The sequence below is a fragment of the Acomys russatus genome, chromosome 15 (genome assembly GCF_903995435.1).
Source record: "Acomys russatus chromosome 15, mAcoRus1.1, whole genome shotgun sequence".
NCBI classification, from domain to species: domain Eukaryota; kingdom Metazoa; phylum Chordata; class Mammalia; order Rodentia; family Muridae; genus Acomys; species Acomys russatus.
The window spans coordinates 65,059,905-65,070,623 of NC_067151.1; the positions used below are offsets into that span (position 1 = coordinate 65,059,905).

General features: G+C 46.2%; 1 protein-coding gene and 1 pseudogene across 1 annotated transcript; one reads left to right on the plus strand and one right to left on the minus strand.

The window, feature by feature from the left end:
• The first annotated feature begins 1,723 nt into the window (after positions 1-1,723).
• LOC127199088 (speckle-type POZ protein-like) lies at positions 1,724-2,806 on the plus strand. Its single transcript, XM_051156942.1, is given in 3 exon segments — positions 1,724-1,814; positions 1,817-1,917; positions 1,919-2,806. Coding segments are annotated over 3 exon segments (1,080 nt in total).
• A 3,165-nt stretch (positions 2,807-5,971) lies between these two features.
• On the minus strand, positions 5,972-8,193 carry LOC127198964 (heat shock protein HSP 90-beta-like; annotated as a pseudogene).
• Between the last annotated feature and the right edge of the window lie 2,526 nt (positions 8,194-10,719).

The window sequence follows — 10,719 nt, forward strand, 5'->3', positions numbered from 1 at the left end:
AGACTCAATATAGACAAAGAAATGAAGGGGTGTAAGAGTAACTAGGGTCCTGGAGTTTATTTAGCCTCTGAAACTAATATTTAAATCTTGATAGAAAATTTTCAGAGAGATCAAGATTCCAGCCTCATGGAAGTGAGAAGAGAGCAGAAAATAGAAACTAGAAAACTAAAAAATATCTATACTTTTTTAAAAATATTTTTTTATTTTTCACTTATACGTATCTATTATTATATATATATATAAGACACAATACATACAGGGAGAACAATAACAAAGCATCAGGACTTATAGAAATGTTACCTTCATAGTGTTTTGGCTGTTTGTATTTGGCAACCTTGAAGAAATCCCATTTCCTAGCTAGATAAGTCTAAAATTCTGAATGTAAATCAATATCTATCATATCTCATCTCTACCAACTTAATCCATCTATCTAGACCTAAAAACATCGCAATTCCTAAACAACTAAGCTTAATTGTAAAACTAAACTATCTGGTCTTCAACCCAGTCAGGGACTTGAGAATTCTTTACAGACCTTGAAAGGACAACACTCAACTTCATAAGGACAAACAAAAACTCAGAATAGCTAAGGCAGTCCTGAACAATAAAATTTCTTCAGGAGATATCTCCATCCCTGCAATGAAAACGGCATGGTATTGGCAAGAAACAGACAGGTGGATCAATGGAATCCAAAGATCAAGAAATACACTCACACTTATAATTTTTGAGAAAGAAGGCAAACCATACAACAGAAAAAAGAAAGCACCTTCAATGTATGGTGCTGATCTAGTGCATGTCTACATGGGAAAAAATGCAAACAGATCTGTTGCACCATATTGGATACCATGTGATCCCTGAGATGGTGAACTAGAAAGTCCTGTCTCTGATCCCATTGTGATCCTTGAGGGTGTGAACTGTTTAAACTGCCTTTGATCCCACTGTGACCCCTGTGATTGTGAACTATAAAGACCTGTCTTTTGTTTGGCATGCTTGAGCCCTAACACACACCTTTAATCCAAGTATTCTCTGTACACAAGATTTAATAAAGTTAACCCTAGGCCAAGAGGCAGAACAAGAGACCAGCTGACAGGGATTAAAGGTAGGCGGGACTTTGAATGGAGGACCAATTAAGATAGCTTGCAGGGTAACAAGATCTTGGGATTTTAGCTTGAGCTCTTTGGCACTTAGCACTCTAGCTCTTCAGCTCCTTGGCCTTTGGTGTTTGGCCTTTGCAAGCCTTTGGCCTTGGGATTTTTGATATTTTCTTCCTGGGCAGTCAGCTGAGCTAGTGAAACTTTGGGACCTTTTCCATCAGGAGGTGAGCTGAGCATGAAAGTCAGCAGGGAAGAAAGGGTAGCTGTGGTCATGGTGTCTCTTCACAGCAATAGTACCCCTAGCTAAGACACCTTCACTTCTTGCTTTAGGCTTATCAAAGTTTCCCATTGAAAACTGGGTCCGTAAGGACACAGGGCACATCACACTGTAAGTCTGAGGCTCCTATTGCTCATGCTTTGTGGCATCCGGGCAGGGAGGCTCAGGTATCTTGTCCCAGCACTCCAGAGCATGATTTGCTCACAGCTTTCTGAGTTAGAGAGGGTGAGACCAAGGAGAACTTGAAACTGAGCTTTAAAAACTACCTATAATTGTGTCCTACAGGGTGAAGAGAAAATAGATCCTAGTTCTGCTTTTTGGACCCAGTTTAACTGCCAAACTGCCTCCAGCAGAAATGCCAGAAGCCGCAGATGCGGAGAGCTGGGGCTCCACACGCATCAGGTTCCAGAAATTCTCCTGCCAGTGGACCATCAGCAACTTCCACTTTTATCTGGAGGGTTTTGGAGAGACATTAGAAGTCCAACTTTCTCATCAGGAGCCAATGGCCAAGAGAAGTGGTGTTTGAAACTACACCCGACCGGGGTAGACGAAGGAACAGAGGTCACCTGTTTACCCGGCGTTGCTCAGCTGTCCACAAAGCCCAGTTTGGGTGAAGTTCCAGTTTTGGATATTAAATGTGGGCAGAGATAAAAGCAATATCGGGGAGAGCCAAAGTGTCAACAGCTTCCTGCCAGGCCACCACAGGGGATTCAAAAAGTTCATCCTTCGAGATTTCCTCTTGTCCCAGACGCATTGGCTACTGCCGGACGACAGGCTCACTCTCTTCTGCAAGGTGAGTGTGCTCGGAGGCTCCTACACCATCTCTGGACAGGAGCTGAGCCCTGTGATCAATGTTCCAAGTTGCACGTTGACCGATGACATAGGGGAGCTGTGGGAGACTTCTCGCTTCACAGACTGCTGCCTGTCAGTAGCTGGTCACCAATTCCGGGCTCACAAGGCCTTTCTAGCAGCTCGCTCTCCAGTTTTCAGAGCCATGTTTGACCATGAGATGGAGGAGAGCCTTAGCAACCACGTTGAAATCAATGACCTGGATCCTCAAGTCTTCAAGGAGATGATGGGATTCATTTACACGGGGAAGGCGCCAAATCTCAACACCTTGGCCCCTGCTGTGCTGGCGGCTGCTGACAAGTATGGCTTGGAGCAGTTGAAGGTCATGTGTGAGGACGCCCTCTGCAGACACCTCTCAGTGGAGAATGCTGCTCACACTCTCTTCCTGGCTGACCTCCACAGTGCACAACAGCTGGAAATGGAGGCCCTGGGTTTCATTACAGTTCATGCTTCCGAGGTCTCTGAGACTTCAGGGTGGAAGGAAATGGTGAACTCATACCTGCACCTGGTGGCTGAATCTTACAGATCGCTGCCTTCTGCACAGGAAACTTTCCTGAAATCTCCTCTCAAAGGCCTGAAGGAAATCTAGCATGAGATCACCTGTGTCTTCTGTGTATCTCCCACAAGCAGCAGCCAGTGTTGTTACCAATAATTCTTGGGTTAGACCATGGTGTCTGTGTAGCATCTGCAGTGGATCTGGGGAAAGACATCCCAGTGGCTCATGTTGTAAATAGGTTGGAATAGGGGCCTGGGTGAAAGGTGCTGGCTTTTGATAGATCCTACCTAACATCTACCCGGTTACTGTCCTGGTTTTTCATTTTGTATGATGTGCTGGACACTGAGATACAATTTAGGGGCTGTCCCCCAAGTGCATCTCAACAGGGTTTCTTTGGGGATACCTATCTGGATTAGACTGAGCAGAACAGAGGACCAGGGCCTCAGAGCAAAGGAGAAATAAAACACGAATATTTAGTTATAAGAGATTGGAAAGATCCAGGCAGTGGTGGTGCCTGTCATTAATTCTAGTTTGGTATTTTTATGCAAGTCCTGAGTGTGCGTATGCACGGGAATCCCAAGTGTGCGTATACACGGGAATCCTGAGTGTGCATATACACGGGAATTGCACTCTTGTGTCTTCTCTTGTGACTCTTTTCTTTCTGATTCTTTTCTTTATCCAACATTGATGCGATATTTTTTGTTTTATCTTAATATATTTCACTTGGTTATTACCTCATAGAAGCCTGTTTCTTACTAGTGAGAGATGGAAAGGGAGTGAATCTGGGTGGGAGGGAAAAGGGAGGAGGAACTAGGCAGAGTGGAGGGACGGGAAACTTTAATTAAGATTCACTGTGTGAGAAAAGGACCTTTTCATAAAAGAGGGAAAGAAGTTTAATAACCAATGTGATGGCCAACGCTTGGAATCCCAGCCTCAGGAAGCTGATGTGGGACAACAGTGGTGGATGCAAGGTTGAACTGGGCTAAATTGGGATGCTTTGCCTCAAAACAAATAAGAGCCAGGCAGTGATGGCACACGTGTTTAGTCCCACCGCTAGGGAGGCAGAAGCAGGTGAATCTGTGGGAGTTCGAGGCCAGCCTGGTCTACAGAGCGAGTTCCAGAAAAGCCTAGGCTACACAGAGAAACCAGGCCTCAAAGTAAATAAAAATAAACAGAAACCAACCAGCCAGCCAAAAGGAGGACAGAAAGAGGAAATCTTTTTTATTTTTTTAAGTTTGTGGGTACTGGAGAGACAATTGGGTTGGCAGAGCACTTGTGGCTCTCACAGAGGACCCTTGCTCTGTTTCCAGGACACACAGGGCACTTTTCAGCCAGCTGGAGCTGGAGCTCAAGGGGATCTGAGGCCACTTCCGGCCTCCACGGCCACGTGCATCTCTGTACCCAAATATAATCCAAAAAAAGATATAGCGAATCAAAATTTTAAAGTCACTTTGTGATTCTAGTAGTGTTTGCGATTATTGAGTCTCCTTTTGGTCCAGCCAGCTCTGCTGAGCTGTGGATGTTCGCGGGGACTCCTCACTGCCACGCCAGCATCAGAGCCTCCCCTCAGCGCTTCCTGTCGGCACATCCCAGGATGCTCTTCTGAAAAGTGAAGAGTACTCTGAAGCAAGGGAGCCTTCTTCTTCTGGCAGAGAAGTGTTTGATGGACCAGGGATGCATCTTATTTTGTTTTTAAAATGTTGCTGGGGATTGATTCCTTAAGATCCCATACACAGTGGTTCTCAACCTTCACATTGTTGTAATCCTTAACACAGTTTCTCGTGTCCTGTTGACCCCAACCATAAGATGATTTCATCATTACTTCATAATTGTAATTTTGCTACATTTATGAATCTTGATATGCCAGACATCTGATAGGCGACTCCTGCAAAACGGTCATTCAGCCTCTAAAGGAGTTAAAATCTACATATAGCTTGAAAACCACTGCTCTAGGACATGCCTGCCAGGAAACCAGGTAAGCTGTCTTGTCTTCTCCCTCTGTTTTCTCAGATCCCCATTTTGCAGCCGAACAGCAGCAGCAGCAGCAGCAGCCCACCTCCATGCCTGCCCCTGGCTCACGTGGATCCCACAGACCATCCCCACCTAACATCCTCCCACTCTTCACTTCATCCCAGCCCCCACTCCAGCAGGCACCCAGTGCTAACCCCCAGGCCATGGCTGCCAGAAGACCAAGTAGTATCCGTGCTGATTATCTCTTCTCCCTCAGCTCCCCCAAGGGCAATCCCTCAGTACCATCTCTGGCTGTGCAGCAGAAACCCTGTGGGGGACTTCACTGCCCCACTGCTCACAGCTGCTGAGGGTCCCACAGATCTTACCATTCCAAACTATCCCCTTCTAGGTGACTGCTAGCAGTGGGCGTGGGACATCTCTGATTCCTGAGACCCTCTTCCTACTCCTGTGTTGCCCCACAGGATGGGATACGCCTACTCTTACTGCATTTTGTCATGCTGTGGTCAGTTGATATCCTCGGGAGGCATACCTTGTTTGGAAGAGAAGCAGGTACAGTAGTTTTAGAGGAGAGGGGAAGTAGAGGGGGCAGAATTTGGAGGAGTGTAGGCAGGGGAGGCTGCAGTCAGGATGTACTGCTTGAGAGAAGAATAAAGAAAAAGAAAAAATAAGTTACCTCACACAAAAAGAACCAGGACCAGACCATTTTAGCACAGAATTAGCCAAGACTTCCAAAGAACAGTTAGCATCAATACTCCTCAAATAATTCCACTAAATAGCAACAGAAGGTCATTGCCCAACCTGTTTATGAGGCCACTGTTACCCTGATACCCAAACTACATAAAGACCCAACAAAGAAAGAGAATTACAGACCAATTTCCTTTATGAAAAATTATTCCGAAGTACTCAATAAAATACTCTAAATCCAAACCCAAAAACACATCAAACCTCATCCTCCATGTTCACGTAGGCCTCATGCCAATGACACAGGAATGGTTCAATATGCAAAAATCAGTACATTTAATCTACTGTATAACCAAATTGAAAGATGAAAGCACATGATCGTCTCATTGGATGCATAAAAGGCCTTTGACAAAATCCAACACCATTTATGAGAAACATCCTGGAGATATTAGAGACACAACAACTGAGCATAATAAAGGCAGGACCCAGCAAGCCCACAGCCAGCATCAACCTACATGGGGAGACACAAGGCACAAGGACAAGAGATTCTTCTTGACATGAACAGAGAGCCAGGTGGGCCAAGGCTGCGGTGGAGCCACAGGGGAACTATACAGAGGGCATGGGCTTCCTGGGGGGGGGGGGAATTCTTTCATCTACTTCTTCCATGTGAGAGGCATCCTCATCACCCTCAAGTGGGGGGATCTCATCAGGAACAGCAGCACTGGGCTCCTCTGCTGTCACCTCATCTTCATCAATGCCCAGGCCTAGCTTAATCATGCGGTAGATGCTGTTGGAGTTGGTTTGGGGATCCTCAAGTGAGAAACCAGAGGAGAGCAGAGCAGTTTCAAACAGCAGCCCCACCAGGTCCTTGACAGCTTTATCATTTCTGTTCACCTCAGCCTTCTGTCGCAGGGTCTCCACAACGGGGTGGTCAGGATTGATCTCTAGGTGTTTTTTGGCCATCATGTGCCCATCGTAGAGTTGTCTCTCAGTGCCTGGGCCTTCATGATCGGCTTCATGTTGGCTATCCAGCCATAGGTACTTGTCACAAGGCAGCAGGGTGAAGAGACAAGCCTATCGGAGATTGTCACTGTTTCAACCTTCTTATCCCAGATCTCCTTCATGAGCTTGCAGAGGTTATCAAATTTTGCCTTGCTCTCCTCCATTTTCTTCTTCCCTTCCTCATCCTCAGGTAGCTCCAGGCCTTCCTTAGTCACCAAGACCAGGCTCTTTCCATCAGACTCCTTGAGCTGCTGCACACAGTATTCGTCAATAAGCTCAGTCATGTACACCACCTCAAAGTGGCATTTCTGCACATGCTCCAGAAAGGCAGTGTTGGCCACCGGCTCTTTGCTCTCACCAGTGGTACAGCTGATGGACTTCTGTGTCTCCTTCATGTGAGACATGTTCTCTGACCGGGAAGTCATCATCTCATCTCCAGACTGAGAGGTGTGACAGCAGAGGACCAAAAGAGGCAGCGACGGTTAGTGGAATCTTCGTGGACTCCAAGCTTTCCATTCTCGGAGAATGCCTCATAACCTTTCTTGTAGTTCTCTTTGTCTTCAGCCAACTCAGAGAAGAGCTCAAGGCCCTTCTTGACAATGTTTCTGCAGATGACTTTCGGGATCTTGCTCTGCTGGAGCGTTTCCCGGGAGATGTTCAGGGGCAGGTCCTCAGAGTCAACCGCACCACGGATAAAGTTGACATGCTCAGGTACCAGCTCATCGCAGCTGTCCATGATGAACACATGACAAACGTACAGTTAGATGTTGTTCTTCTTGTTGTTCTCACAAAGGTCAAAGGGAGCTCGCAGAGGAACAAAGAGCAGTGCCCTGAACTCCAACTGCCCTACAGAGAAGTGCTTGACCGCCAAGTGGTCTTCCCAGGCACTGGTGAGACTCTTATAGAATTCACCATATTCCTCCTGAGTGATGTCATCAGGGTTTCTGCTCCAAATAGGCTTCGTCTTACTCAACTCTTCATGATCAATGTATTTCTTCTTCTCCTCCTCCTCCTCCTCCTTCTTCTTCTTCTTCTTTTTGCCACTGTCCTCCTCATCATCTGATCCCACAGCTTCTCCTCATCCTTATCTTCCTCCTTTCTTACTTTTATCTTCCTCTGCCTCATCATCATTGATCTCCTTCTCTCATTCTTTCTCCAAATAGAGGCTAATGTGAGAGCCTGTGAACTGGGAGGGTTTCTTCACCACTTCCTTGACTCTCCTCTCTTCTAAGTTCTCTGTCTGGTCTTCTTTGAGGTGAAGGATCACCTTGGAACCCGACCAATGGGCTCACCATGGTCTGCACAGACTGTGAAGGAGCCACCCGCAGAAGACGCCCAGGCATACTGCTCATCCTCACTGTGCTTTGTGGTCACAACCACTTTCTCTGCCACAAGATAAGCAGAGTAGAATCCAACACCAAACTGCCCGATCATGGAGCTGTCTGCACCAGCCTGGAGAGCCTCCATGAAGGCTTTTGTGCCAGACTTGCAATGGTTCCCAAGCGATTTATGAGGTCAGCCTTGGTCATGCCAATGCCTGTGTCCACCAAAGTCAGCGTGCACTCCTGAGGGTTAGGGGTGATGTCAATTTTCAGCTCTTTGCCACTGTCCAACTTGGAAGGGTCTCTCAGGCTCTGATACTGAGTCTTGTCCAAGGCATCAGAGCATCAATTCGCAGAGAAAAATGTCCTTGTTTGAGTAGAAAGTACTGATGATGAGGGGCATGAGCTGAGCGATTTCTGCCTGAGAGGCAAAGGTCTCCACCTCTTCCTCTCCATGGTGCACTTCCTCAGGCATCTTGACAGAAAAGCCAAATAGTAGTACAGAGCAGGGTGGGCCTAGACCACGTCCAACTCGCCTAAGCTGCACTGAGGTGACTCGAGAGCAATGGCAGGAATTTTTGTAATACCATTACAAGGACAAACAGTAGCTGTGCAGAGATTGACATGATCTCCTCATTTATGGAAAACTGACTACTGTAAGCAAAACACACTTTTTCAAAGCAAGAGTGTATAAAATGTCCCAAGCTCTTCTAACGTTGTGTATAATAGCCAAAATTCAATACAGTGCTTTAAGGATCACTGGGGTTCCAGCATGTCTTCTCTGGCGTTGCTGTTACAATATGGGTAGAGGGTTTCAGAGAGACCCAAGTTTCCAGTCTCACAGAAGAGGGAACAGAAACTCTTAAACTCTCAAGAATATTGGCTACTGGGTCTGAGAGAGTCAAGAGAAAACAGTCCTTCATCCTCCACAGCTGAGTGGAGAGTGGGGTCTGACTCTCACACGAACTCTGGGGCCCCATATTTGACCACGTCCCCTGCATGGGGAGGCCTGGTGGCACTCAGAGGAAGGATAGCAGGCTACCAAGAAGAGACTTGATACCCTATGAGCATATACAGGGGGAGGAAGTCCCCCTCAGTCACAGTCATAGGGGAGGGGAGTAAGGGAGAAGCTGGAGGAAAGGAGGAATGGGAGGATACAAGGGATGGGATAACTATTGAGATGTAATATGAATGAATTAATAAAAAGAAAAAGAAAGAGAAAGCAAGTCCTGGCTCTCCCCTTTGGATGCAGTTTACCCTTCAAACTACCTCCAACATGTTGCCAGACAGAGACTCAAAGACCCGCTCAGCACAATGTGTGCAAATTAAGCTGGCCAATGGCTGCCTGGAGAGCAGCCCTGGATGCAAATAACTCCTCCAACCCCTGTGTGCAAAGTGCATGGTGTCCTGGGCAATAGAAACTCACCTTCAACTTCTGGGAAGCAACCAAGGGGATCAGCAATAACCTGAATTGTTTGGAGAGGCTCTGTGGACTGCCCTGACCAAGAAGGAGCTTGAAAGGCAGTCTCTCACGCCTGACATTGGAGCTTCGTGAGATGGTCTATCACTCCAAATGCCAAAACTTCATTTGAACTCTATGCATGTGAATACACATGCACTTTGTATATTACATATAATTTTAGCTAGATGTGAAATAACATGATTCCTATAGCTGTCTCAAACATCCTTAGCATTTCTATCCCTCTTCTTTCCCTCTCCCTCAGTATGAGCCTCCCTCCCCCAAATAAAGGCCCACATTTCTCCTTTCATACCATCTCTATGTGGCAGTTTGGAGAGGAAAGAGAAAAGATGGTGGCTTGGAGGAGACAAACGGAGAGAAGGCTTTGAAGAATGCTTGGAGGATGGTGCAGAGAGAGAGAGAGAGAGAGAGAGAGAGAGAGAGAGAGAGAGACTTCAATCAACCCTAAACAGCTGAGAGAAGCAAAGAGGTCTACACTCCGTCTCTTCACTAACCTTCTTTCTCTCATAGCTAGTGTTGAAATGTCCAAAGGGACTGAGGTGGAGAGGAGGGGTAGAGGGAGTAAGTACACCAAATAAAATAGTTTAAAAATAACATCAACATCTCTATCTTGCTATTTTCCTCTCTTGAATCCACCACTGTGGTTTCCTTTGTTTCCTGGTTTCTGTAGCTACTCCAGGTTAGACAGTCATATCTGGATGTTTGGGACCAGGACCCTCCAATGAGAGGGAGCATATACCACTTGTCGGTTTTGGCCTGGGCTATCTGCTGAAGTTGTGTGAGTAAGAAGGTTCCCTCTAGGTTCGTACATTTGAATGCTTAGTCACCAGGGAATAGAACTTTCACAAAGGATAGAAGGATTAAGAGGTGTGGCCTTGTTAGACCAAGTGTGTCTTTGGGGTTGGGCTTTGAGGTTTCAAAATCCCATGCCAAGCCTAGATTATCTTTCTCTCTTCTTGTTGCCTGGAAATCAGGATGTAGAGCTTTTTTGTTTGGTTGGTTGGTTGGTTGGTTGGTTTGGTTTTTTGTTTTTGTTTTTGTGTTTCGAGACAGGGTTTCTCTGTATAGCCTTGGCTGTCCTAGACTCACTTTGTAGAGCAGGCTGGCCTGGAACTCACAACGATCCACCTGCCTCTGCCTTCCAAGTGCTGCGATTAAAGGCATGCACCATCATGCCCAGCTGGACATAGCGCTCTTAGCTACTTTCTCCAGCACCATGACTGCTATGCAGGCCACCGTGCCTCCCGCCATGATGACAACGGAAACTGTAAACAGGCCACCGTTAAATGCTTTCTTTTATAGGAGCTGCCCTTTTATAAGAAGAAGGTTGATTCCTCGTGTCAAAAGAACAGTGACTAAGACACTTGCTTAATACAATATTTTCTACCTGCGTCTTTCATGGTTTCATTTTTTTTTTTTTTACAGCTGTATAATAATACTCCATTGTGTTTTGGGTATCACCTTTTCACTATCCATTATGAGTGCATCAACTGAAGGACATTTAGATTGTTTGCATTTCCTAGATACTGTTCATGTCTGAACAAATATCT